The sequence below is a fragment of the Lygodium microphyllum genome, chromosome 27 (assembly GCF_053477565.2).
Source record: "Lygodium microphyllum isolate KBCC chromosome 27, Lygodium_microphyllum_v1.1.10, whole genome shotgun sequence".
Classification (NCBI taxonomy): Eukaryota; Viridiplantae; Streptophyta; class Polypodiopsida; order Schizaeales; family Lygodiaceae; genus Lygodium; species Lygodium microphyllum.
Window position 1 is genome coordinate 1,575,689 of NC_141161.1, and position 25,988 is coordinate 1,601,676.

The following is a 25,988-nucleotide window of genomic DNA, read 5'->3' on the forward strand; positions in this document are numbered from 1 at the left end:
GATTCATCACTCTTTGTTGGATCCAAAATCAACACAAGGCTAGAGGCATTGTTTCTAGCTCTTGGCTAGAGGTTCTTTCTAGCATATTTTCTCCACATGACTTCACAAATAAAGTCCTTTCAAATCCCATCATACAAAATTGCTCCAAGGAATACCTTATTGCTCAATGATGCAAACAAGCTTGACTATGGAACTTCAAGATGCAAAGTCTATTAACAACAAAGATTACTTTTTCTTTTATTATTTCTCTCTCTTCGTTATGTTCATTCATATGAGGCAAAGCTTCAAGTAATCAAAACATACAATGTTCACTCCTTTTTTTGTGACAATAAGCCTTTGTAGTGACCATAAAACTTTTCAAATTGGGTATATTGCAAGTCCAAACCCTTCAACACATTTCAGTTTTTAGGTGCAAAAATTAGTTGGATCAACCTAGGACTACACATTGCCTATCTAAGAAACTGATGCTCGAGGAGAAGGAACTAATGAAGGGAACAAATTATAGCATCACATGTTGTCCTTGTTTCTCAACTTCCCCTCCCACAACACCTGCACAAGATGGTATGTAATGGAGACCTCATTACATCAATTTCTCATACGCAAGTGATAGGCAAACAAGAAACAATAGTAAAAACCACAACTAACAATAGGCAACCCTTCATCTAATTGACTGTGTTTAATCATTTTACATCATTATATTGTTTTGAATTTTCTCTTGCTGTTTGCTTTCTAAAAGCAAGATTCATCTAAAACATAAGTGGTTAAAATGAGAATTTGTTAAAATAAGAAGCCCATATTGTACTAACCATCCATTTTGAGGTCATTTGTAGTCTACCAAGCTTCAAATCTATGCACAACACACCTTTCATCTAAACTACAATAATTATAATAATGCACTCAAAAGTATGGTATGAATGTTAAGAAAAGAACTGAACATATCTGTGGCTAAGGTACCAAAAAAATATGCAGAGACTAGTGAGAACAATTTGTGTGGGCTGATAAAGAGCATAGTAAAAAATCAGCCCCTGCACATGCTAGTGCATTGTAATAAGAGCACAAAGAATGAAAGAATGGAGAGAGGGATTGTTGAGAATGGGAAGCACTCACCATACTTGGAGGACAGATTTCTACATGTAGAAATTAGACAACCCAAAATAGCATGGCCACAACAAAGTAGCAATGAGATCCTAGCAAACAAATTTTTTAAATGTCCTCTATGAACTCGATGGAATCCTTTCAGCTGATTTTCTCTCTCTACATCTTCCTCTCTCATCCTCTGACAATCCCTCATGCATTCTCAGCAATCTCCACTTTGAGGTGAAGAGTGATTGCAGAAATTGCTGCTAAAACCCCAATTTATAGCAAAATTAGGGTTTCCACAACCACCTCAAGATTCATGCCCAAATATTGAAGACCAACCACTTGTGTCGCAACTCAAGGCAAAGAGCTTTGAAACTAAGCTATGCAAAGGTGAATAATGAGCCTCGAACTCGTGTGTCTCTAGGACCGGGTCAGAGAGTATGAGCTGGAGCATGTGTTGTACTCTGACGAATGCCAAAATGCCAAGCAGAACAACAGCGAATCTACACAAATAGCCAAAGATGATCACATGGGGGCAACAGTAGTAAACTGCAAAATGCAGGCCATAGTTGATGCCGTGGCAGGCTCAACAGCGGAGAGAGGTTGTACAGCAGGCGCTAGATGTGGACACAAGTAGAGAGCTGCTCAAACGAAGATATCCTCTATGAATGGGGTGTCAACAACAAAGACAAGTGCCAGCAATCTACAAAACGGGAATATGGCCGAGTGGTGGGTAGCCTATCTATTTATTTTAGTTTGGATCCTCCCAAATTTGTTTTGGCTTATGGAACATAAACACTCTCTAGGAACATGCACCATTCTTTTGGTAATAATTGAGTTTAGGGGTTCTAATAAAGAGCTAATAAATATATAATGCATTTTTTAGCTCAACAAGGTGTAGTTGATTCCTCCTCCATTCAAGCAGCCCAACATCAAAACACAACAGTTGCTCGTGTGCTTGCAGATTTCTTCCAGCTCAATGCATTTGATGACACCAATGAGGAGTCAAACCATTCTTCTAAGATAGACATTCCTACCGATCCAAACGTCATAAAGAGCAACAAAAGATCAAAGATCACAACCATGATCATCCAAAGATCCTCACTCTAACAGGTCCAAAAGATCGGAGCGACCTCATCCCCCCCCTTGCTTCTCTATTCTCTATATGTCTCAGAGAGGGCTCCTACTACAAGGCTCCAAATGGCCATTCTCATCAAAGGACATGGCAATGATTCTCATCCCTCATCTCCCATCTCCAAAGTATGATGTCTTATACACTAGTTTACTTACTTCCAAAGTTCAAGACACTATTCTATGGGAGAAGTTAGCACCGCTTGTTTTGAAGCACAAAGAGTGACTCAAGGCAATTGTTGTCACAAGATCCGGCTCTATTGAGGCTTATAATACAAGTTTGGGATCGAGAAACAAGGACAACAAGAAGGCCAAGAACAAGCAGCTTGAAGACAAGAAGGCTAAGAAGAAGCCAAAGCCGAAATGCCCCTACTATGGGAAGGGTACTCATCCTAAGGAAGTGTTGGGAAGAGTACCCTCATTTGAAGCCAAGCACCAAAATTGGTGCTGAGGATTGGAAGGCTATACTAGCAACTACAAAGTCAATCTTTGTCCATCTATTTGAGGTCAAGGATGTCGCAATCACTTCTTCCACATCGGAGAAGCCATGGCTCATAGATAGCCATGGCTGGTGGCTCTATGACCCAAAGAAAATAAGATCAAAGTGATAGGGATGTGACCTTTGACAAGGTTGCAAACTCGGATCCCCCCATTGATGGTGATTCTTTTGCAAGTGATTCTTCTTCCAATAACCCTCCTCCGCCATCAGTCCCCCCTCCTTCCTTCCATGCTACCTCTTCACTTGCTTCTTCCAGTAACCCTCCTACCCATCAATCCCCCCTCCTTCCTTCCATGCTACCTCTTGGAATCATTCCTCCTATAAAGAAATACTCGAGCACCAAAGATAAACACTAAGTGTATGACAAAACACAAAGTGATAATGGAAGAACACAAAGGTGAAGAGTAACTTAGAGACAATGAACATTGAAGAATGAATACAATGCTCAATGCAATAATCACACTATGCAAGGGTGAATACAAAACTTCAAACTCCCTTGTCTAAGAATGGATCGGGGAAAAGATGAGCTAGAGTGTATCATAGTCTGAATGGATCTTGAATCACAGCAACCAGCCTCCAAACAGTGACTAGCTGTTATAAATGGCTGAGAAATACAATGCAGGCTGCTTTGTCCCAAAAATGCAGGGCTGAAGATATCCACAACTAATCAGTTAGTTTATGTAGCAACAAACAAACACCAAACTTCTCCTGAAGACACTCTGGATGGAGGGCAGCAGCTGCAAGCTGAAAACACAGCAGTTTGGGATGATGGGGATAGCTGGCTGATGGCATGGCAGCTTTACGACAACAGTCTAGCAGCAAATGCAAGGTTTGCAGTAGTTGACAAACTGATGGCTGCCTGCTGGTCGCAAACAGTAGTGGCAGCAGTGGAGGATGCTGAATGCAAGCACCTAGTTGGTAGATAGCAGCAAAAACTGAGGTATCCGCTTGAGGAGGGTGTAGACAGCAGTAGACACAGCACAAACAATCTGCAGAAAAGGATAAAGGCTGAGTGGTGAGCAGCCTTCTATTTATAGATGTGGACTCTCCCAATTTTAGGGTTTGGCTTACGGGGACAAACACTCTAGGAAACTTTGGTATTTTAAAGAAAAGTTTGGCAATTGCATGCTTTCGGGGTGTTTTAAAGAGCTAATGGAATGTTTTAAAGTCTGTAATATGTTTTCTAGCTCAACATCCCCCCTCAAGCCCGATAACCAAAACCCAAGAGGGAATGAAAAGCACAGCTCAATCCATAATATCGTGAGGCATCCCATCCCAAAGTAGCTAGGGCATCAAACAAAGGGTGCACATCAGCTGCCCAACAGTACCAAGACTAGAGAGACCATGGTTATATTATCTCAAGAGTCCAAAGGGTCACCCAAGAGAAGCCAAGGCATAGAAGAAAGGGTGCTCATTGGTTACCCAATGACCTACCATGACTTGCAAAGGTGATGAAACTGCTTTGGACTTTTCTCTTTTTGGATTATTGTTGTTTCACTTCAAGTATTTGTGCCCATGGGGGAGAAGGGATAGTCAAATCCAACATAATACAACAAAAAGCTATCCTAAACCTCCGTCTGTGCTAGTGAGGAAAACATGGTGGTATGTATGTAATGCAAGTATCGGTTCGAGCACAGAAGCATATTGCACAGGCTACGACTGAAGTACTCCGAGAAGTTACTACTTCTCTATCTTCTCCAACTATGGAAGTGAATCCTATTAACCCTATCAGGGCAACCAGTTCCAAACATTTTGTGCATGCCCATATTCTCAATCATCTTGAAGGAGGTGGACCAATTCCCACTGTAAGTGTCAAACATCACTCTTCAGGAAGATTCCAATTTTTCCTTGATGCTCTTATCAACATTGGATCTAGTTTGACTCTTGCTCCCTATGAACTCTTTGATCCAACTCTCATCCAAGATAGTAGTCCTATCATAGTGGAACTATCCAACAACAAAAGGCTGACCCTGACCAAAATTATAAAAGCTTTTCTATATCTGGGTGACATCAAGCTACCAATTGAAATTCAGCTTATGCGCCATATGAGATATGATCTTCTCATCAGGACAGATATCCTTCAACATCTCACTCCCTATACATTCTAGCAAGATCAAATTCTTTTCTCTTATAAAGACCAAACAACACATGTTCCACTCCTGGCTAAATTTGGACACAGTATCTATTCTCTAACTCCCTCTTCAGCTCTACAAAAAATCCAACAAACTGAAGACTGGCTTCAACAAGAAATCACAAAATATCAAAAGGAGATTCAAGAATTGACTGTTAAACTCCGTCAATTCATGCATGACGACCCATTAATGTTCCAAGAAAAAAGACAAGGTTTTGCCATTGGACTACCCCTAACAGAGAATGCTGTACCTACCAAAGCAGTGCATAAAGGAATGAAGGAGGATGATTTAGCTCTGTGCAAAACTGAAATTGCAGACCTCCTCCAAAAGAAGCTAATTGAACCTACCACCTTAGAATGGGTGTGCCAAGCATTTTATGTAAACAAACATTCTGAACAAAAGGGAGGCAAAAAGAGGTTGGTAATCAACTACAAGCCTCTGAACAAATACGTGGTCGAACATGGACACCTGATTCCTCTCGAGACCTCTTAGTCAAGAGGAATTAAGAAAGCAAAGGTGTTTAGTGAGTTTGATCTAAAAGCTGGTTTCTGGCAATTACCGATTGAACTCTCTGATCGAAACAAAACAGCTTTTTGTGTGCCTCATGGCCATTACCAGTGGACGGTTCTCCCCTTTGGCATCAAAATCGCTCCTACCTATTTTCAAGGTTGGACAGGTTTGATGTTCTCCAAATTCCCATTTTGTCTGGTGTACATAGATGATATTTTAGTGTTTTCTGAGACTATTAAAGAACACTTAGATCATCTCACTCAATTCATGCTCGTTGTTGAACAGGCTGGCATGGTTCTTTCTCCTACAAAACCCATTGTGTTTGTAACTCTAGTTGATTTCTTAGGTCTTAATATCCATCATGGCATGGCAGAACTTCAAGATCGTGTATTAAAAAATATTTTAAATTTTCCACACCAACTCCCCAATGTAAAAATGTTACAACAGCTCTTAGGATGCCTGAACTGGATTAACTCCTCTACACCCAACCTAGCCTTGTATACCCAAGATCTTTACCCCCTATTGAGGAAAAATCATTTCCAATGAAAAGATATTCACACTACAACTCTACAGCAGATCAAAGCCATCATTCAAAAGCTGCCACCTCTCCATTTGCCCTCCGGACATCCCCTGGTGATCTACACCAATGCCTCTAATCTTCGTTGGGATGCTATTCTTTGTGAAAATACCTCCCCATGAACTCCACCGACTCAAATCGAACATCTCCAAATATGCAGATATGCGACAGGAGTCTTTTCGGCCACACAAAAGAATTTTCCCTCCTATCAACGAGAGATATTGGCCATTATGAAAGCAATAAAAACTTTTTTCTTATTTGTGGAATTCGAATATTTCATTGTATACACTGATTTGCAACATGTGCATGGGTACCTTACAAAAAAAGCACCTATAGAAATTGGGAATAAAAGACTCCTTCGGTGGTCCCTCTTTTTCGATGAGCTAGACATCCACTTCGAACATGTACCTGGCAAAGACAATGTCCTTGCAAACTTATTGTCCAGCTCTCCCCACCAACCATCTTGACACTTTGCCTACTTTGTACTATTGTAACACTGTAGCCATTATACACTCTTGCCACTAGGTCCTTTATTTGATGTGCATGCATCTGACCTTGTACAAAAAGTAAAAGTTTGATACCCACTCAGAGATAGTGGAAGCCAACACAACAAGCACTTATTACCCCCCTTGTAATCCTATAAATATGTCTCTCCTTGAGATAAGAAGGCATTCGGCATTGAGCATTCTGCAATATAGCATACTTTCTTCTCTCTAGTACTCTCTATGGTTTGATGTTCTTCTGTTGATTCCTTTCCGCTCTATAGCTACCGCTGCGCGACTCTGAGCCTTGGGGGGTAAGGCATTGTGACTGCCGAAAGTGACCACAAGGTGTCCGGATTGTGGCGATTGGCGTGCAAACTATTGAATTGTCAGGAGCAAGACGCTGTGTGCTGCGACTCGCATGCATTCGTTTCAACCTCTAGGTAAGAGAAAATTGCCCGCTGGACTGCAGTCTCCTCTCTCTCTCTCTCTCTCTCTCTCTCTCTCTCTCACATATTTCAGAATAATTACAGCTCTCTCTCTTTTTTTTTTCGTAATGGATGTTATATTTATAAAGTACTAAACGACAAAAGAGTTACAAAAGTCATGGCAAAGACGCAGAGGAAATTGCCATATGCCACGGAAGTAAGTCCTCCCGAGGGAGTAAGTCAGAGTGCCGAATGAGATCTATCTGCCAATGCAAGAGACCTTTAAGCCTAGCAATATGTCCCTGAACATTAGAGGCTGGATCAAAAAGAAAAGCATTCCGAATGGTCCAATTGTGCCAACAGGCCCAGTATCTAAGAAAGTGAAACAAGATCTTCATATGCGACTGTGCCGGTGTGGGGTATTTGGGCCGCATAAAAAACAGCGAGAAACCAACCACTGCTCGCCAAACCGCTGATAAGAGTGACCATATTTTCTTAGCGAAAGGGCAAGAAATAAATCGATGACGAGCCGATTCCACACTGGTGGTGCAAAAGAAACAATTGCAGTTGGAGATTCGACGCTTGGAAAGGGCTGAAGCAAGAGGAAGACCACCAATCATCACCCTCCAAAGAAAGACCGTGCATTTGAAAGGTGTCTTGTTCAACCAGCCCTCCATCACAATTACCTTCCACCATGACTGAGATTTACGCAATCCCCATACAGTATTAGCTTTAGTAACCAGCCATTGATGATCTTTAATCAGAAGATGATACACCTGGTTAGCTGAGGTCTTTTCCAAATTCAGCCGGCCTACAAGGTTCCAATCCTGCTAGGGACGATCCGAAGCAAGGGCAGGAAAGGGTTGTTTGCTCTGGAGCACCATCAAAAGCTGTCCCCATAAATCACGGTATCCACAAGGGATCCTGAAAAGCCTCCTGGCTGTACGATTACAGCTATCTCTCTCTCCCCCCCTCCCATTTCAGAATAATTACAGCTCTCTCTCTCTCTCTATCTTAGCTTTGTTTATACAGCTCTCTCTCTCTCTCTCTCTCTCTCTCTTGGCCGTGCCCAAGACCACGAAGGCTTGGTAGCAGAGCATTTGACCCATGCTAGAGACACACTAGCACCTCTCCTAGCACACATGTTCAACAGAGCCCTATGCAAAGGCTTCCCAGCCAGTTGGTCAGCCAACACCATAATACCTATCCTGAAGGCCGGAGACCCCATGGTCCCCACGAACTACCGAACAGTCATGGTTGGCCATGTACTAGCCAAGCTCTATGGATCCATACTGGACCACGAGCTGAGCAAGTGGGCAGAGCAACACCAACACCGAGCAGCAGGACAAGCAGGGTTTAGGAGGGGGTTCTGCACCCTTGACCATATCCTCACACTGAGAGCCATCATAGAGGAGGGCAGAGCACACGGAAGACGGGTGTACTGCTGCTTTGTGGACTTCCGCAAGGCCTTTGATACAGTTCCACGAGCGAGGCTCACGCAGAGACTACAGGAACTGGAGGTACCAACCGAAATACGATGGGGGATACTGGCACTATACGAATCGGTAACGGGCCGAGTTCGGGCACCGGGAGGGCTGTCAAAGGAGATCACCAACACCATCGGAGTCAAGCAGGGATGCCCACTCTCGCCCACCCTATTTGGCCTCTACATCGATGAGATCTCAGAGTACATAGATAGATTGGGCGAGGAGGGATCGAGCCTAGGAGGGACACTGATACCTATCTTACTATATGCGGACGACATAGTCCTCATCTCCAGCACACCCGAAGGGCTGCAGTGCCAACTGGACGCACTACAGGCCTTCTGCCAAGACAAAGACCTAACTGTGAACCTGGGGAAAACCAAGGTCATGGTGTTCAACACGTCAACCCAATGGCTCCGACGGTCGGTACCCCCCTTCACATACGGTGGAGAAATCGTGGACGTGGTCCAGATTACATTCTCTGGACCGAGATTTACCCTAAGAAAAGCCGCGGAAGATAGACTAACCCGAGGCTATGCAGCCCTCGGGTCAATGGAGAACCAATGTGCCCGCATACAGTTCCAAGAATCCCGGACAAAGCTCTGGCTTTTTGACACCTTGGTCACACCAACCCTCCTGTACGGGGCTCCCATATGGGGGTCCAACCTCTACCACACGCGGAGGGCCCCACAGGATCAGCCACTGCCTAAGGAGGAGGCCACCTATGAGGGATCGGACCAGATGGAGAGACCCCTAATACTTATGATCTCATGGATGATCCGAAGCAAGCCCTCCGTACCACACGAGATCATCCGCGCAGAGCTGGGGGCACCGCCCCTCGTGGCTGAGGCCCTCTTCCAGACCGTGACCTTCTTGCGCCGAATATGGGACCTGCCCCGGCACCAATACCCCAGACTCGCCCTGAAGTCATCCAAACAGCTAGCAACACAAGGGGACATTAAGTGCTGGTATGCCCAAATAGAGACCTGGCTATGGCTCCATGGCCTGCACATGGACCACCTCCCCCCACTACAATACAGCCTAGATTGCCCATACCTGGAGCTCAGCCGAGAGAAGGTAAATCGCATCACCAGAATGGATATCATCCAGACAGACACCGCCAAGACATGGGTGACCCCCACATCGGAACCAGGAACCAAGAAGGCTTTCTACCGAGAACACTTCCTGCATATCTCCCCGGATGGCTTCATTACCTGCCCAAGCTACATGGACACACACCTGTCTCACGGGGTCAAAAGTGCCATCGGACAGATCCGCACGTCCTCACACCAACTACCTGTCGAAACGGGCAGATACGGGACCAACCCCCCCCCCCCTAGAAGACCGAATCTGTCAGCTCTGCCATCTCGAGCCAGAGACCGAGGAACACTATATCTGTAGATGCCCAGTGTACTACGAAATCCGGGGACGCTTCCACTGCCTATTCAGCGAAGGATTCGGACCACTCTCCAAGGTGATGGAATTCAAAGACCAAAGATGCCTGGGGCTCTTTCTACTGGAAATACGACGCCACAAAGACCACCTCCTATGAACCACGGAGCAAAGACAAGGAGCCACCAACCAACGCACACTCAACAACTTCTACCAAATACTAGCTATCCTCCCCACCACCGAGGCCCCACCAGCCCAACCGGCCTCCCGGCCCCTGGGAACCACCTTAGAAATAGCCACAGCAAGAGGCAAAGCCCGGCGACCACGCCCTGCCGGTCCCCCGTCCCCGCAGAAGACACACTGGTCGAAGATACAAGGGATACTACGCCGCCATCGGAGGGCCCTGCCCCGCCGCTTTAGCCTCTCCATGCTAGACCGACCCATGCGGGACATCTTAGGATGAACACCCCAGGAGCAGTTCCACACCGCACCGGGAGTACCTCTAGATTGTATCTAGTCCAGATATCATTTTGTACCTACTCAATTTAGTTCAACATAGCATAAATGTTAGCTTCACTGAGACTTTTGAAATCTCCCAGACATTTGTATGCAACATTTTGGCCTGTTGTAGACATTAATATAACTTTCTTTCTTTCTTTCTTTCTTTCTCTCTCTCTCTCTCTCACAACAAGATTAAAGCCTCAAATTTTACTATTTACAGCTACCAGCCTTTTCTTTTACTAATTACAACTCTCTCTCTCTCTCTCTCTCTCTCTCTCTCTCTCTCTCTCTCTCTCTCTCTCTCTCTCTCTCTCTCTAAATACCAGCTACCCTCCCCACCACCGAGCCCCCACCAGCCCAACCGGCCTCCCGGCCCTCGAGGGCCGCCTTAGAAATAGCCACAACGAGAGGTAAAGCCTGGCGCCCACGCCCCGCCGGCCCCCGTCCCCGCAGAAGACACCGATCGAAGATACAAGGGATACTACGCCGCTACCGGAGGGCCCTGCGCCGCCGCTTTAGCCTCTCCATGCTAGACCGATCCATGCGGGACATCTTAGGATGAACACCCCAGGAGCAGTTCCACACCGCACTGGGAGTACCTCTAGATTGTATCTAGTCCAGATATCATTTTGTACCTACTCAATTTTTAGTTCAACATAGCATAAATGTTAGCTTCACTGGGACTTTTGAAATCTCCCAGACATTTGTATGCAACATTTTGAAATCTCTCTCCAAAACAGCTTTGTTTTCACAGTAGTCTCTTTCTCTCTCTTAAAACAGGCTGAGCCTCATGGAGGGTCGACTAATGCTTTTGATTCCTGAATTTGTAGAAGTCATGGCTTCCTCGAGATCAAAGCATTCGGGCAATAAGCAATCTTAGCCTAGTTGGTGGGACAAGGTGTCAAAGATGCGGGATCTAGAGCATGGCAAAGGCGGAAGCTATGGAGGATGGAAGATAAAGATACTACTCATGTTGACATGACATTGTAGACAACTATTACACAAGTGAATTAGGTTTCAAGATTGAGACTTGAACTCATAAACACAATCTTGTGTAGGACTGACAATGACACAGACACTTGATTGATAAGAAAACAGTACTATCATTGCATTAAGAAAAGGAAGCAAGTACAATGCTTTATAGGAAAGTAGGAAACTGCAGTAAGCACCACTGTGCATATGGGATAGGTAAGCCTGCATGTCCTTGGCCCTGAAGCTCCATACAAAGAGGCTGTTAGTGAGTTGCTGAATCTCAACACCCCTCCTCAATCACAACTAGAAAGGCACAAAGTGTGTAGAGGCTGTAATGAGAACCACCTGCAAAGTGTGGGCACACCACAAACATGGTAGACACCAGAGGCTGTCGCAGAAAAGGCTAAGTGTGGACACCAAAACATGATGGTCATCCAGAGGCTGTAACAGGGGCCTCACAAAGTGTACAGGGACTGTAATGCCAAGTTACATGAGGAGTTTACAAAGCTTATGGCAGAAAGCATTAGGGCAAGGAAATACAAGGCTTTTTAAAACAGACTATCAGAGTAATGAGAGTAGAAGGACTGATGAGGCTTGTCCTTCCGATCCTGGTAGTCTTCATCTTCATCTTCATCTTCTTCTTTTGGTCCATGGTCTTCTTCTTCTTTCACAGCTGCAAGATAGGCCTTTTGGGACCTCTTTCTAGCATGACAGAACTTCTCAGTGTGTCCGGGCCTTTTGCAGAAGTCACACAAGAGCGGTTCCTTTTTACCTTTGTATCTGTTGTTTACATATAACATTTGTTCATCCTTTGAAGTGCTAGGCTCTTCTTTGCTTTTAAGTTTCTTTTCTTCCTCTAGCAGAGAGGCTTTAATATCAACAAGTTGTGGATCAGGCATATTGGTTAGAGTGGTTGATACATTATCATAGGCAAGAGGCAGACTTTTTAACAAGACACCAATACAAACATCTTCATCCATTTTTAGCTTTATCCCTGCAAGTTGAGTAAGCAGGCTTTCCATGTAGTTCAGATGGGATGCCGAGGATGTATGAGGCTTCATATCAAGTCGAAAAAATTCAATTAATAGACCATACTTAGACGATATTAACTGTGCACCAAATAAGATATCCAATTTGTCCCAAGTGTCATGGGACGTGTCACAGGCATCCACATGATGGATGTAGCTGTCATCCAATTCCAATTTAATGATGGCTTGTGCCTTGTCATCATTCTTCTGCCAAGTAACTGCAACGTCCGCATCTCAAGGTTTCTTCTCTTTGCCATTTGTGATGGCCCAGAGACCCTTCTTCATCAAGATGAGCTTGATGCGGGTTTGCCAGGTGTGAGACCCGACTCCCTTGAACCGAGCATTTAGAGAGTCTTTTCCCATGTTGGATGGCTGAGGCAGCAAATCAGCACCAATTTCTCAGATTTCAGCAGCAGAAGAGTTGGTTGTCACAAGACACAAGTGCTAAGAGCACTAGATGAGTGTCAACGGACACTATGTTTGTATCTTCTTCCTTGAGTCTTCCAAATCTGCAAAATTCTTCAAGATCTTCAAAATTCAAATCTTCCCCTCCTTGATTTGATGCTGGAAACTTCAAATTTAGTAGGCTTTAGCTTGGTTTAGTAGCAGGAGTGAGAAAATGAAAGAAAAATGAGCTTGGGAGATTTTGGCTATGGTGGAATTAGGGTTTCTGAGACAGGAGCCTGGTTTTTGCAGATTGCAGGAGCTGTACTTGATGATTTTCAAAACTTTTTTTATAGAAAGATAGCTTACTTCTGTCAGAAGTGGAGCAGCGGTGGAAGCATAAACATGTGCTGAAATAAACTGCTGAAACACAAGACAAAAAGAGAGAAGAAAAAAACACGATACAGATGAGAACTCAGATGTATGCACAGGAAATGGAATCCATATATGTGAACACGAGACAGTCGCATACAACAGTGAGTCACTGGCTGCGTGGGCACTAGCACTGGCTCCTCTCTCCACAGAGTCTGCAGATGGTCAAATGAAGTGACTGACTGAGGAGGAGCCACTGAGTATAAATAGGCTGAAAAAGTGGGGAGCAATAATGCTGGTCGGACAGCATTAATGCTGGCCGACTGGTGCATAAAAATGCCCCAATGGCATGAAATGCCACACCAGAAAAAAACCTAAAATACCTAATAAAAATGCCCAGCCCAGATCAAGCTCAGACTCACACATGAGCTGACAAATACTCTGCTAACACCCTCTCTCAGATCATGAGTGATCTGATACAATACAATAGTACAATGAAAAGGGATCAGAAACTATACAACATAGAACCACCAAGTAGAACCATGGATATGTGAGAGTGCGCAGCGAAAGAAGAACACGAACACAGAGGAGAGGAGAGAGGAAGCAGAGAATGAAGGAAGAAAGTCTGCACTGACTGAGATGAATGCTGAATACACTGGAATGGACAGAACAATCCCTGCACGCAGCCCGGAGCGTCAGTGAGGGAACCAGGACAGACTGGAAGCAGAGGCAGCACCAATGCCAGAGACGGAGACGGAGGGAGCAGTGTTGTACCTGCAGAGAGTGAATACTGGACTGACTGGGGGGGCTGCTATAAATAGCCTCCAGCCAGCAAACTGGCCGACCAGCCAGATCTGGCCGACTATGGCCAGATCTGGTCCGACTGACCAGAACTGGTCCGACTGCCCAGAAAAATGGGCAGTCAGGGCAAAAAACAGCCCAGTTTGGGCTGGAACAAACCCAGGACTGTATGCTGCCTAGAGCAGCCACAAAACTGTCCTGACAGAGCTCCTCTGTCTCCTGTCAGACTCTGACAGGAGCTCACAACCAGGAGATGACAGACTGAGACTGAAGAAGAGCAGGCTAACACCCCCTCTCAACTCCTGGGAGAGTCTGAAGACCCAAGAACCGCATGTGATGAAGCAAAGAAGCCTGAGGCAACGGCTTCGTAAAGAGATCAGCTGCATTGGCCGCCGTAGGACAATAGACCACCACCAGCTCCGAATCCACGATCCGCTCGCGAACATAGTGATACTGAACCTCAATGTGCTTCGTATGAGCATGAAACACCGGGTTCTTGGCCAGAGCAAGAGCACTTTGGTTATCCACGCGCAGCTCCGTAGGTCCGGTCTGGGAAAAGCCAAGCTTCGCGAGTAAGCGACGGAGCCAAACTGCCTCCATAGCGGTCGAACATAGGGCCCGATACTCAGCCTCTGTAGAAGAAAGTACCACAGTAGGCTGCTTCTTGCTGCTCCAAGAGACAGCACCAGATCCAAGGGTGAAAGCATAACCTGTAGTGGATCGTCGCGAATCCACATCACCTGCCCAATCAGAATCACTCCATCCAGAAAGGGTAATCCCATCTCCATACATGATCCCAAAGGATCGAGTCCCCTGCAAATAGCGAAGAACCCGCAAGGCCGCTTGCCAGTGATCCTGGGTAGGAGTCTGCATAAAGGAAGACAATAAAGCCACCACAAAAGAGATATCCGGCCGAGTGTGAAGCAGCCAGATAAGAGAGCCGACAAGGCACCTGTAACGGGTGGGATCGGTAAGAGGAACTCCAGCTGTCAAAAGCTTGGACTCAGGGTCCATAGGGCATGAGATAGGCCGACACTCAGCCATATCAAACTCCGAAAGAAGCTCGAAGATGTACCTGTGCTGCGAGATAAAAATGCCCTGTGCCATCTGATAGATCTCCAGACCGAGAAAGAAGTGAAGGATCCCTAGATCCGTCATGTCAAACTCCTGCTGTAGAATGGACCGTGTATGCTCCACCTGCTGAGTGTCGCTCCATGTAATGATAAGATCATCCACATACAAGATGAGGAACACCGAAAGAGAATCCACAAACCGTAAGTAGAGGTTGGGATCATAAGCGGAGCGCGCAAAGCCACTCTGTAGAAAGAAGCGGTCAATCCGCTGGTACCAAGCACGAGGAGCCTGCTTTAGGCCATAAAGAGCCTTCCGCAGCCTGTAGACATGATCCTCCTTCCCCTGCACAAGAAAACCAGGAGGCTGTGAAACATAAATCTCCTCCTCAAGAACGCCATTCAGAAAAGCAGACTTGACGTCCATCTGGTAGACAGGCCAACGGTGGTGAGCAGCAAGAGCCAAAAGCACTCGGATGGTGGACATCCTAGCTGTAGGAGCAAAAGTCTCAAAGTAATCCAACCCTGCACGTTGGGCAAAACCCTTGGCAACAAGTCTAGCTTTATGCTTGTCCAAGGAGCCATCTGCAAGATATTTGGTCTTAAAGACCCATTTCACACCAATCACCTTCCGTTTCGCGGGACGCGGTACAAGCTCCCACGTATGGTTTCGCTCGATGGAGTCGAGCTCGGCCTGCATAGCCTGTCTCCAAATATCCTGTGCAAGAGCCTCCTCCACAGTGGAAGGCTCGGAATCCTGAAGAATCTGTGACATAAGAGCATAGTTCACACATAGTGAACTGTCCCGTTGGGCCTGTAAACGGGCTGATCGACGTGGACCTGTAGAAGAAGCAGAAAAGTGAGTAACACCTGAATCCTGCATGAGCCGGCGATACCATAAAGGAATCCTGAAAGACTCCTGCTGCTGTGAGGGAGACCGGGGGGTCTCCGGAACCTGTAAAGCACCCAAATCGGAGAGGGACTCCCCCTCACCGAGTGAAGGTAGATCCTCCGCATCTGAAGAAGGCTGTATATCCCGTGAAGATCCCGAAGTGGCGGTAGAAGAGCTCGTAGAAGACGAAGGCACATCCACCAAAGGGGAAAGGGAAGCCAAAGGAGGAGGAATAGGGGGGGTGCTAAGGGGAATCCTGGAAGGAAGTGAAGGGAGAGAAGGTGGGGGGGGGGGGGGGGGGGTCCGTCGAAGATGAAGAAACATTTGAAATAGAACCATCAATCGGATCCTCAGAGGCCGAAGCCTCATCAAAGATCACATCCCTGCTCACCTCAACCTGCCGCGTCGTCGGGTCGTAGAGCCGATATCCCTTCGTGGTCGTACTATAACCAACGAAGATAAGCTTTCTCGACTTAGAGTCGAACTTCGTCTTCCTCTTCTTCTTGTCCACATGGACAAAAGCATCGCACCCAAAGATGCGAAAATGGGACACGGAAGGCTTCTTCCCAAAGAAAGCCTCATATGGAGTCATGTCCTGTAACGCCGAAGTCGGAGAGCGGTTGCGTATATGCACCGCTGTAGCCACCGCCTCACCCCAAAGGAAATGAGGAAGACTCCTATGCTCCAGCATAGAACGGGCCATCTCAATCATGGTCCGATTCGCACGCTCCACCACACCATTCTCTGATGGTGTGTTCGGATGGGAATACTCCACCCGAATACCATGATCCCTGCAAAACTGAGAGAAAAGGTGAGAAGTGAACTCTCCACCGTGATCAGCTCGAACACCACGAACCTTGGAAGTTGTTTGGGTCTCCACAAACACCTGCCACTCACAGAAACGGGAGTACGCCTCGCTCTTGTACTCCAAGAAATAAGGCCAGACATATCGACTAAAGTCGTCCACAATCAGCATCAAATACTTGGCCTTCCCAAGGGAGGCCGTGCCCATAGGTCCGCAAAGGTCGGTATGAACCAACTTAAGCGGAGAAGTAGCCCGCCTAGAAGCAACCTGCGGGTGAGGCTGCCGGTGCTGCTTGCCCCTCAAGCAGCTAGGACACAAAGTGTGAAGAGGAGGGAAATCAGGAAGTCCCTCCACCATCTTCCTCCTGGAAGCCCGGCGAAGAGAATCAAGGTTCAAATGACCATACCGAGCATGCCAGAGCAGCCCAAGCTCATGGGAAGTCCGCGCAGCCAAGGCTGTGAGCGTATAAAGCCCACCCTCCTGTGTACCTGTCCAGAGAGCATCACCTGTAGAAGCATCCTCCACTGTGACTGCATCCTGAGTAAAAATGACTCGGGTACCTAACTGAGTAAGACCATGCACAGATAATAGGTTAAAACCCAAATCAGGCACATAGAGAACTTTGGCGGAGGAAGACCGCCTGTCAGAAAACATAGGTAAAGTCTCCACTCCATGAACAGGAACTGAAGAATTGTCACCAATGGTGACTGTACCCCCTCTGGAACGAAGATCCTCAAGCCAATCCTGACGGAAGGTCATATGTGAAGATGCTCCACTGTCGACGAGCCAAGGCTTCTCCTGTGTGGTAGAAGCTAGGGCAGTGTCTTCCTCAACAAAGAGATGCACAAACGCAGATTCTGTTGTGGCTGGGGCCGCCTTCGAGTCCTTCTCCTTAGGCTTCAAATGGGGATACTTCTGCCAACACTTCTCCTCGGGATGAGTGTCCTTCCCACAATGGGGACACTTGGGCTTCTTCTCCTTCGCATCCTTCTTGTCCTCCTCCTTCTTGGCCTTCTCCTTCTTTTGTTTCTTCTTCTTGCCACCACCTGTGCCAGCCGTAAATGCCTTGGTGGAGCCACTGGCTCCCACCTCTTTTAGTCGCTCGTCATGCTCCAAGACAAGCGGGGAAAGTTCCTCCCATAGGAGAGTCTCACGGGTCCTCGAAGTGATGAGGCTGGTGTAGAAGACATCATAACGGGGTGATGGCAGCTGAGTCAACAGAATCATCGCCATATCCTCAGACGATATCAGACGACCAAGAGAGGCCAGCTCGCCTCGCATATCCTCCATCTTCGTGATGTGCTCCTTCATGGAAGAAGAACCATCAAGACTGAGCATCCGCAACTTCTTCTCCAGGGAAATCTTGTGGGCAAATGTCTTGTGCTGATACAAAGACGCAAGCTTCGTCCACACTTCCGCCGCGGTCTTTAACCTGTGAACATGTACAAGAACAGAATCATGTAGACTCATAAAAAGAAAGGAACGGGCTCGAGAGTTGAGCCTATCCCATAAGGCTGCACGGTCCATAGAAGTGCCATCGGACGAATCCACGGGGGGTCGGTCGATGGGCGAAGAAACAAGCTCCCACAGATCAAAGGTATCAAGGATGCAAGCCACCTTGCATGACCATAGGGAGTAGTTGGAACCATCCAACTTGTCTTCCTTCGGAAAGGAAGGGAGAATCGGCACCTGTATAGAGGGAATCAAGGAAGGCATCCGCACATCTGAAGCAGTCTTCACTAAAGAAACCTTCGCGGTAGATGGAACCCTCTGAGATGCATGGACTGAAGAAGGACGAGTGCGAGGAGGGTCTTCCCGATGTCGAACTTCACGATAGTCCCGCCTCCGCTCAGAGGAATGATGAGAAAGAAGCTCATCCTCTGAGTCTGCAAAGCCTGAAAACTGGTAAGACATCTTCCAATCTGCAAAATACCAAAGAAAGTTGTGCCGCTGACGAAATAGGACCAGCAATGTGGTCACCAACCACCAAGACGCAGGCAGAGAGTGCCTACAAACACCTGGATCTGCAAAACGCAAATAGATCTGATGTCGAACACCAGAAAAGAGACCACCAGCACCAGGAAATAGCCCGGCCAAAGGTCGCCAGCAGGAAAGGAGCAGCCTGGGGTGGAAGCGACCTGCAGAGCAGCAAAACGCAGCCTGTAGGAAGGTCGCCCAGCAGCAGGAGAGGCCGCCTGGCTGCAAACGCAGGGTTGCTGCGTCGCTGGATGACGTGGCAGCCTCTGCAGTCAGCGTGGACAGCAAACGCAGGCTGAACAGTCTCCTGATGCAGTCGCCTGGCTGTTGTGGAACTGTGGGCAGCAGCAGTAAGGTATTTCTCTCGTCCTCCGTGCTCTCAATCAGGCGATGATACCATGTGAGAGTGCGCAGCAAAAGAAGAACACGAACACAGAGGAGAGGAGAGAGGAAGCAGAGAATGAAGGAAGAAAGTCTGCACTGACTGAGATGAATGCTGAATACACTGGAATGGACAGAACAGTCCCTGCACGCAGCCCGGAGCGTCAGTGAGGGAACCAGGACAGACTGGAAGCAGAGGCAGTACCAATGCCGGAGACGGAGACGGAGGGAGCAGTGTTGTACCTGCAGAGAGTGAATACTGGACTGACTGGGGGGGCTGCTATAAATAGCCCCCAGCCAGCAAACTGGCCGACCAGCCAGATCTGGCCGACTATGGCCAGATCTGGTCCGACTGACCAGAACTGGTCCGACTGACCAGAACTGGTCCGACTGTCCAGAAAAATGGGCAGTCAGGGCAAAAAACAGCCCAGTTTGGGCTGGAACAAACCCAGGACTGTATGCTGCCTAGAGCAGCCACAAAACTGTCCTGACAGAGCTCCTCTGTCTCCTGTCAGACTCTGACAGGAGCTCACAACCAGGAGATGACAGACTGAGACTGAAGAAGAGCAGGCTAACAGGATACCCAAGCAGTGGGTGATCAAGCCACCACCAAGGTGCCTCGGAGAGAACCTGATGTCGATGTCGATCGTACCAAACACCTGAAAATAGAGAAGAGCATAGCATGTCTCTGTGTCCATCACCAATGTCTCGCAGGAGCATACAAGACCATCCTGTCAAAAATGCCTCTGAACATAGGTGACCATGGATTCCCCGCCTTCGGCCAGACCGCCAAAGTGTCCCCTCATGTGAGCTCCAGACGAAAGCCTCCCACTCTCTGTCAGATGACCAGCTCATCATGAACCTGGATGTCAATCCCAGCGCCAGGATTTGATTCCGCCAGACTGAAGTCGATGCGTCAGGGATGTCCCTCTCTGGAACCTGTGCACCTGTATAAAAGTATAGATGAGGTGCAGGTGCCCCATCTGAACACCCGCTCACACGCCCTCTCTGGCACAAGAGAGTCGTGAGGGATGACCTCATCACCACCACTAGAAAGCAGCCGAGGAAGGGGCCACCAAGCCCTTCCCACGATCCAAAGAAGAGGATCCCTTCCGCGCCTTAGACTTCACCTTGGTCGGAGGATCGGAGTCGGAGTCTGATGAAGGAGAGGACTCATCGGTAGAGTCAGCATCCCGCTTCGTCTTCTGCTCCTTCTTCCTGGAAGCCGCTAACTTCTTGCAGTCCTTCCGCAAATGTCCCTTCTTGCCACAGTGGTAACACTGGGCCTTCGACTTCTTCTGCCTGCTACCCCTCTCTGAAGCTACATAAGCCTCACCTCCATAATGTGCCGGAAGCCGCCCCTGTAATCTCAAGGATGCCTCATGCTCAAGAAGCATCGAGGTCATATGTGTAAAACTGACAGGAGTCGATGATGTCTGCGCCCGCAAAGCATTGGCCACTCCATCAAACTCCGGAGGGAGCTTGTAGAGGACCGTCCCGACAAGATGCACCTCGGAAAGAGCAGATTGCATGTGCCGAAGTTGGTCCTGTACCTGCGTAACACGAAGAAGAAAAGACTGAATAGTATCTTTCGGCTCAAACTTCATCTGCTGGATCTGGCCATAAAGTGTGACGGCCCGCATGGTGGAAGGTGCCTCATACATCTGCTGCAACTTCTGCCATACTTCAGGAGATGTCCTACAGGAGGTAACCGCCCGTAAGACCGCTTTAGAAATACACCAAAGCAACGCCGAGTAAGCACGGGCATCGTCCGAGTCCCATGTGAGCACCGCTTCCTCAGGGTTGTCCTCATCAAAGTCTTCAGGAAGAGGAAAAGGACGGAGAGGTCGAGCAATAGCTCCACAGACGATGTACCATAGCCGCTTCTGCACAAACCAAGCTTTTATGACAGCACTCCATGTGAGATAATCAGGTCCATGTAACTTATCATCAGTGGAAGTACACGGAGGAGCCATATGGAGAGGATAAGAAGAGAAGTAGAGAAGAGATGGAATGTAGAGAGAAAACACAGCCAAAACACAAGCACAGACTATAGAAAATGAGAGTTCACATGCAATATAACCCAAAATCTGATCAATAGAAGACAAAATCTGCTGCAGAAAGTTAAAAAATCAGTCAAAAACTGCCAAAAACAGCAAAAACGGCCTGAAGTAACAGTCACCCAGCCACGAGAGATGCTGAATCAGCAAAACGCAGGCTGTAAACTGGAGAAAAACAAGTAGAAAACTGTCGCCAGCAGCTGCAGATGAAAAACGCAGGCAGCAGAGGGTGCGTAGGCAGCAGGCGATGGCAAAACTGCAAAAAACGCAGGCTGAAAACAGCCCCAAAACAAGTGGCCTCGCTGCGACAGCAGTCGTTTGATCAGCAGGGGTACAAAACAGTCCTGAAATCAGCAATAAAACATAGCAGAAACACACATCCTAAAAACTGATACCATGTCAGAAGTGGAGCAGCGGTGGAAGCATAAACATGTGCTGAAATAAACTGCTGAAACACAAGACAAAAAGAGAAAAGAAAAAAACACGATACAGATGAGAACTCAGATGTATGCACGGGAAATGGAATCCATATATCTGAACACGAGACAGTCGCATACAACAGTGAGTCACTGGCTGCGTGGGCACTGGCACTGGCTCCTCTCTCCACAGAGTCTGCAGATGGTGAAATGAAGTGACTGACTGAGGAGGAGCCACTGAGTATAAATAGGCTGAAAAAGTGGGGAGCAATAATGCTGGTCGGACAGCATTAATGCTGGCCGACTGGTGCATAAAAATGCCCCAATGGCATAAAATGCCACACCAGAAAAAAACCTAAAATACCTAATCAAAATGCCCAGCCCAGATCAAGCTCAGACTCACACATGAGCTGACAAATACTCTGCTAACAACTTCATGGGCTGTCAAAGCCCTATAGCACTCGTCATGATTGCGTCGCGCGCAGGGCAGTCAGAGTGACGAAATCAGATCGGGCGCAGATCAGGACGGTGCAGTCGATTTCTCCAATGCCGGGGCCAGAGAGCAATAATGTCATCAATTAATGTGATAGGGAGTTGCGCCTAATGTTGAGGAACATCTTCCAAGAAGAGGTCATAAGCTAATTTGAACTGTAGAGGGAGATCTCAGGCCTATATCAGAGGTATGTCCAGGCTGGCTATGGTGGCCATAGGACAGAAGCAAAGAAGAATGACAATGCTGGAGCTATAGGAGCCCAATGTCGGGGTCTTATGCAACACCCAAAATGTGAAGGCAGCTCTTGGCAAAGTACCCAAGTGAAGAAGACAAAGCATGTGCAAGGAAAAAGCAAGCAATTGATGCATCTTTTTTTCATGGACAAGCTGATGATATAGTCATGGGTGATGGAGCCATGTATGGGGGACTTGGAACTTTTGCATCCTCACAATCCCATCATGGAAAATGCAGCAAGCAACAAACCTCGGGAACATCTTGGGATCCTCGTAAAAAGGATAGGATGGATGCAGCTGTGGCAAGGTTTTTCTACCATGATCATGTTGCATTCAATGTTATAAGATCTCCCTACTTCCTTGAGATGGTCCAAGAGATTGCCAAGTATGGTCCAACCTATAAGCCTCCATCATATGAGACACTGCGTACCACTTTGTTGCAAAAGGAAAAGGATGCAATTGAATGTGCTTTGGCAACTGTGCAAGAATGTTGGGTGAAGAATGGTGTCTCTTTGATAGCAAATGGGTGGAGTGATACTCGAAAACGGTCCATCGATGGGATGGTTGCTTATTCCCGAGGAAAGATGCAATTCATTTCCTCACATGATGCCTCAAGTACAGGAAAAAGTGCAGATCAGCTTGTGGAGGAATGGGCGGAAGGTGTTGAAAAAGTTGGGGCTGAAAATGTAATCCAGTTTATTGTTGATGGTGAGGCAACAAATAGGGCAGCAGGTATGAGACTTGAGGAGAGATATCCGCACATCACATTCAGCCCATGCTTTGCTCATTGTTTGAGCAATTTGATGAAAGACATTGGTAGCTTGTCATGGATTGATCCCTTCGTCCAAAAGGGCAAGGATATAATCAGTTTCATCCAAAGCCACCAATTCATTCTTAGTGAGTTCCGCAGGAGATTACCTAAAAAAGATCTCTTAAAGTACTCTGAGACGCACTTTGGCTATAACTTTCTTATGACAAAGAGACTTGAGAAGGTAAGCTTACCCTTGAAGCAATTGGTGGTAAGTAATGAGTGGATGGGATGGGCTACTCCTAGATCAAGGGCTGGTATAGCAGTGAAGAACATCATACAAGACCATGCATTTTGGAATGAATTAAAAAGCATCAATATTGTCATGAAGCCAATCATGCACTTGATGCAAATTGCATATGGATGAGAGCCATGCATTGGAAAGGTCTATGAGGGGGCAGATCGCATGATTGAGAAGTTAGGACAACTTGGTATGGATGATGCAAAGTATCAAGAAGTCCAAGATTTAAGTTAGGCAAGATGGAATGCTTATCACTCACCTACGCATGCAGCAACATATGTATTAGATCCAGAGTTCCAAGGGTGTGGTCAAGAGAAGGATGAAGAGGTAATGCAGGGTTGGGACATAGTGCTTTCTAGGTTGGTTCCCATTGATACTAAGAGAAGATTGGTGAAAGATCAACTTGGTTTTATAGAAACAAGTTAGGAAGGTTTGGGTCAGCTGATGCACAAATAGATCGGTTTAAGATTGGGGCTGCCTTGTGGTGGGAAGATTATGGGGCACGTACACCTGAGCTTCAGACATTGGCAGTGCGGATTTTGTCTCAAGGTGCAAGCTCCTCTCCATTGAGCAACTATGGGGTGTATTTGGGCATGTTGCATCTAAAAAGCGGAATAGGTTTGGGACAAAACAAGTGAATGACTCGATATTTGTCAGTGCAAACTTGCGCTTACTTGCAGATGTGGCTTCCCTCAAGGCAGAAAAGTTTATAGCTCTTGATGAAGAAGAGTCCTCTGATGATGAGGATGGGGAGACACCTATGCCTACACATATGGCCGATGATCAAGATGCTTTGGAACTTGCAAATGCTGATTTTGATGATGATATGGCTCTCTTAGACAATGTGGATGATAGTCTTTTGGATAGTCTTGCTGCTAGTGCAACCATGTATGATCCAATGGTTACTTTGAGAGACTTTCAAATTCCAAGTTGCCATATTTTGTCAACTATACTTGTTACTTGATGCTTCTTGACTCTTTCATGTACTATAATCCTAAATTATCATCTATATTGGATCTTATAAGTTATGTGCCGTTTCAATGTAACCATCCTTTCATCTATGAAAAAGACTATCATGTTTTGCAAATTGTGCATGTGTTTTTCAAAGAGGGTGTTGGCGCTAAGCTAGCTGTCAGGGTAGCAGTACTGCCAGAGCGCAATGAGGCGGTCGACGTTGGCGTGGTGGATAAATGAATAGTTTAAAATATATAAATCATATATATAGTACAAGTCGTTCCCCTTATGTTCCCGTTCCCCTTGGGGCTTCGTTCTCGTTCCCTTAGGACCCTGCGTTCCCGTTCCCCTTCTCGTTCCATTGCTACTATGGTGTAAGGATATGGGCTTTGTAGCTATACCATGGCTTAAGAGCCAGAAACACCTATATAGGGAGTAGTTGTGACTCTAAGCTCAGCTTGGTTTCCACTTTACGTGTGATTCCCTATGCTTAGTGGTGAACCCTCATATGTGCCGCGTCACGAGGGTGTAATCCTAAGACGTGCCTCAATGTTGTACCTTTTGATATCATGAATACAAAGATTCCTTATTGGTATATCTTGTGTGTCATTCCGCTGTGCCTTTTTGTTCCTTATGACAGGTTTTACCATGAAGTCCCATGAAGGTTCGTAACGGGGGGGAGGGGGGTTGTGTGTGTGTGTGTGTGTGATATCTAGCTAGAGTGGTCCATCTCTTAGAATCTCCATCATGAAATAAGAAAGAGGAAGAGAAAGAGATGAGAGGTTGGAGAGAAAAAGAGGGTGTAAGAAGCTTGAGAGAGAAAGAGAGAGAGGTTTGGGGGAGAGAAAAATAAGAAAGAAAGAAGAAAAAAAAAGAAATGAAAAAAAATAAAAAGAAAGTTGTAGGCTTGAAGGAGAGTGGACAAAAAGTGTTTATTTTTTCATACTAAATCATAAGAATGTATACCATACCGTACCGTATGGACCGTACCATATAAATCAATCCATACTACGTACAGGGGCAACCCTATTCTAGTCATATCACTATGTGAGGTGATTTGTTGCAGGATCTATGCCCTTTTGAGGGTTCTGTCATTGTTAGTGACATTATTTTAGTGCCAATTTGTGGTGTTGGCACTTTGCTTTTATTTCTGACCACGCATCGAGCTCCCTTTCACAGGCCCTTTATGTTCTGGATTTGGGCTTTCTACTCCTCTCAGTTTATGGCCTCACTAGGCTTGTTACCCGGGTTGTCTTGATCGAGCAGGTTATTTGTACTGAGGATTCTTCTACAGGGGTTGTTATCATGACAGGTTGGCAAGAGAGCAAGCTTTATAGGCTCCATTCCCTTCTCTTATGTAGGGTCCTCCGAGGCAATCGTCTATTGCTATACCCGTTCCCACCTGTGCACCATCTTTTCCACAAGTTTCTTCCCATCCCCCACCCTCTCCTCCAATGGGTCCCTCGTATCCCCCCTTCCTTTTAGAGGGGGACGATTTTGGTGATGCAGCTGTGGATTCCCTAGCCCCTAGTGTTTCAGAGGGGGTTTTCTAGGATCGTGAGGAGCTCTTCATCAACAGTTTTTATCGATGAACTTCATCGATATTGGCATTCCTCTTGCCACCTGAGAGGGGGTGTTAGCAGTCATGTTTCTCATGTCTTATCATCTCCTGCTTGCGAGCCTCAATCTGAGTCAAAATGAGGACTTTAGGAGCTCTAACCTTTCTATCACTTGTTTTAATGGAGGAGGTAGCTCATTCTAGAGCACTCAGATTATTGCATTTCAGTGCATTTTCTCCTCCACTCCAGATTTTATGTGCATTTCCCAAGAAGTTTTTGCATTTTTTAGCCTACGTCACTTGCCAGACATTGTCTACCCTTTCTGG

The 25,988-nt window shown here is 46.6% G+C and overlaps 1 protein-coding gene and 1 pseudogene across 2 annotated transcripts in view; one reads left to right on the forward strand and one right to left on the reverse strand.

Annotated features, from left to right (window-relative positions):
- Positions 1–226: 226 nt before the first annotated feature.
- Positions 227–25,988, reverse strand: part of LOC148012002 (SEC-C motif protein) — a 33,593-nt gene continuing 7,831 nt past the window's right edge. The window contains exon 5 of one of the 2 annotated variants that reach the window (XM_087669626.1): positions 227–549. In XM_087669626.1, coding sequence (XP_087525752.1) covers positions 528–549 — 22 coding nt within the window. In that variant the 3' untranslated portion in view covers positions 227–527. The remainder of the gene's footprint in view (positions 550–25,988) is intronic. The other variant, XM_087669625.1, reaches the window with a different exon arrangement.
- LOC148012003 (uncharacterized) lies at positions 22,154–24,113 on the forward strand (annotated as a pseudogene).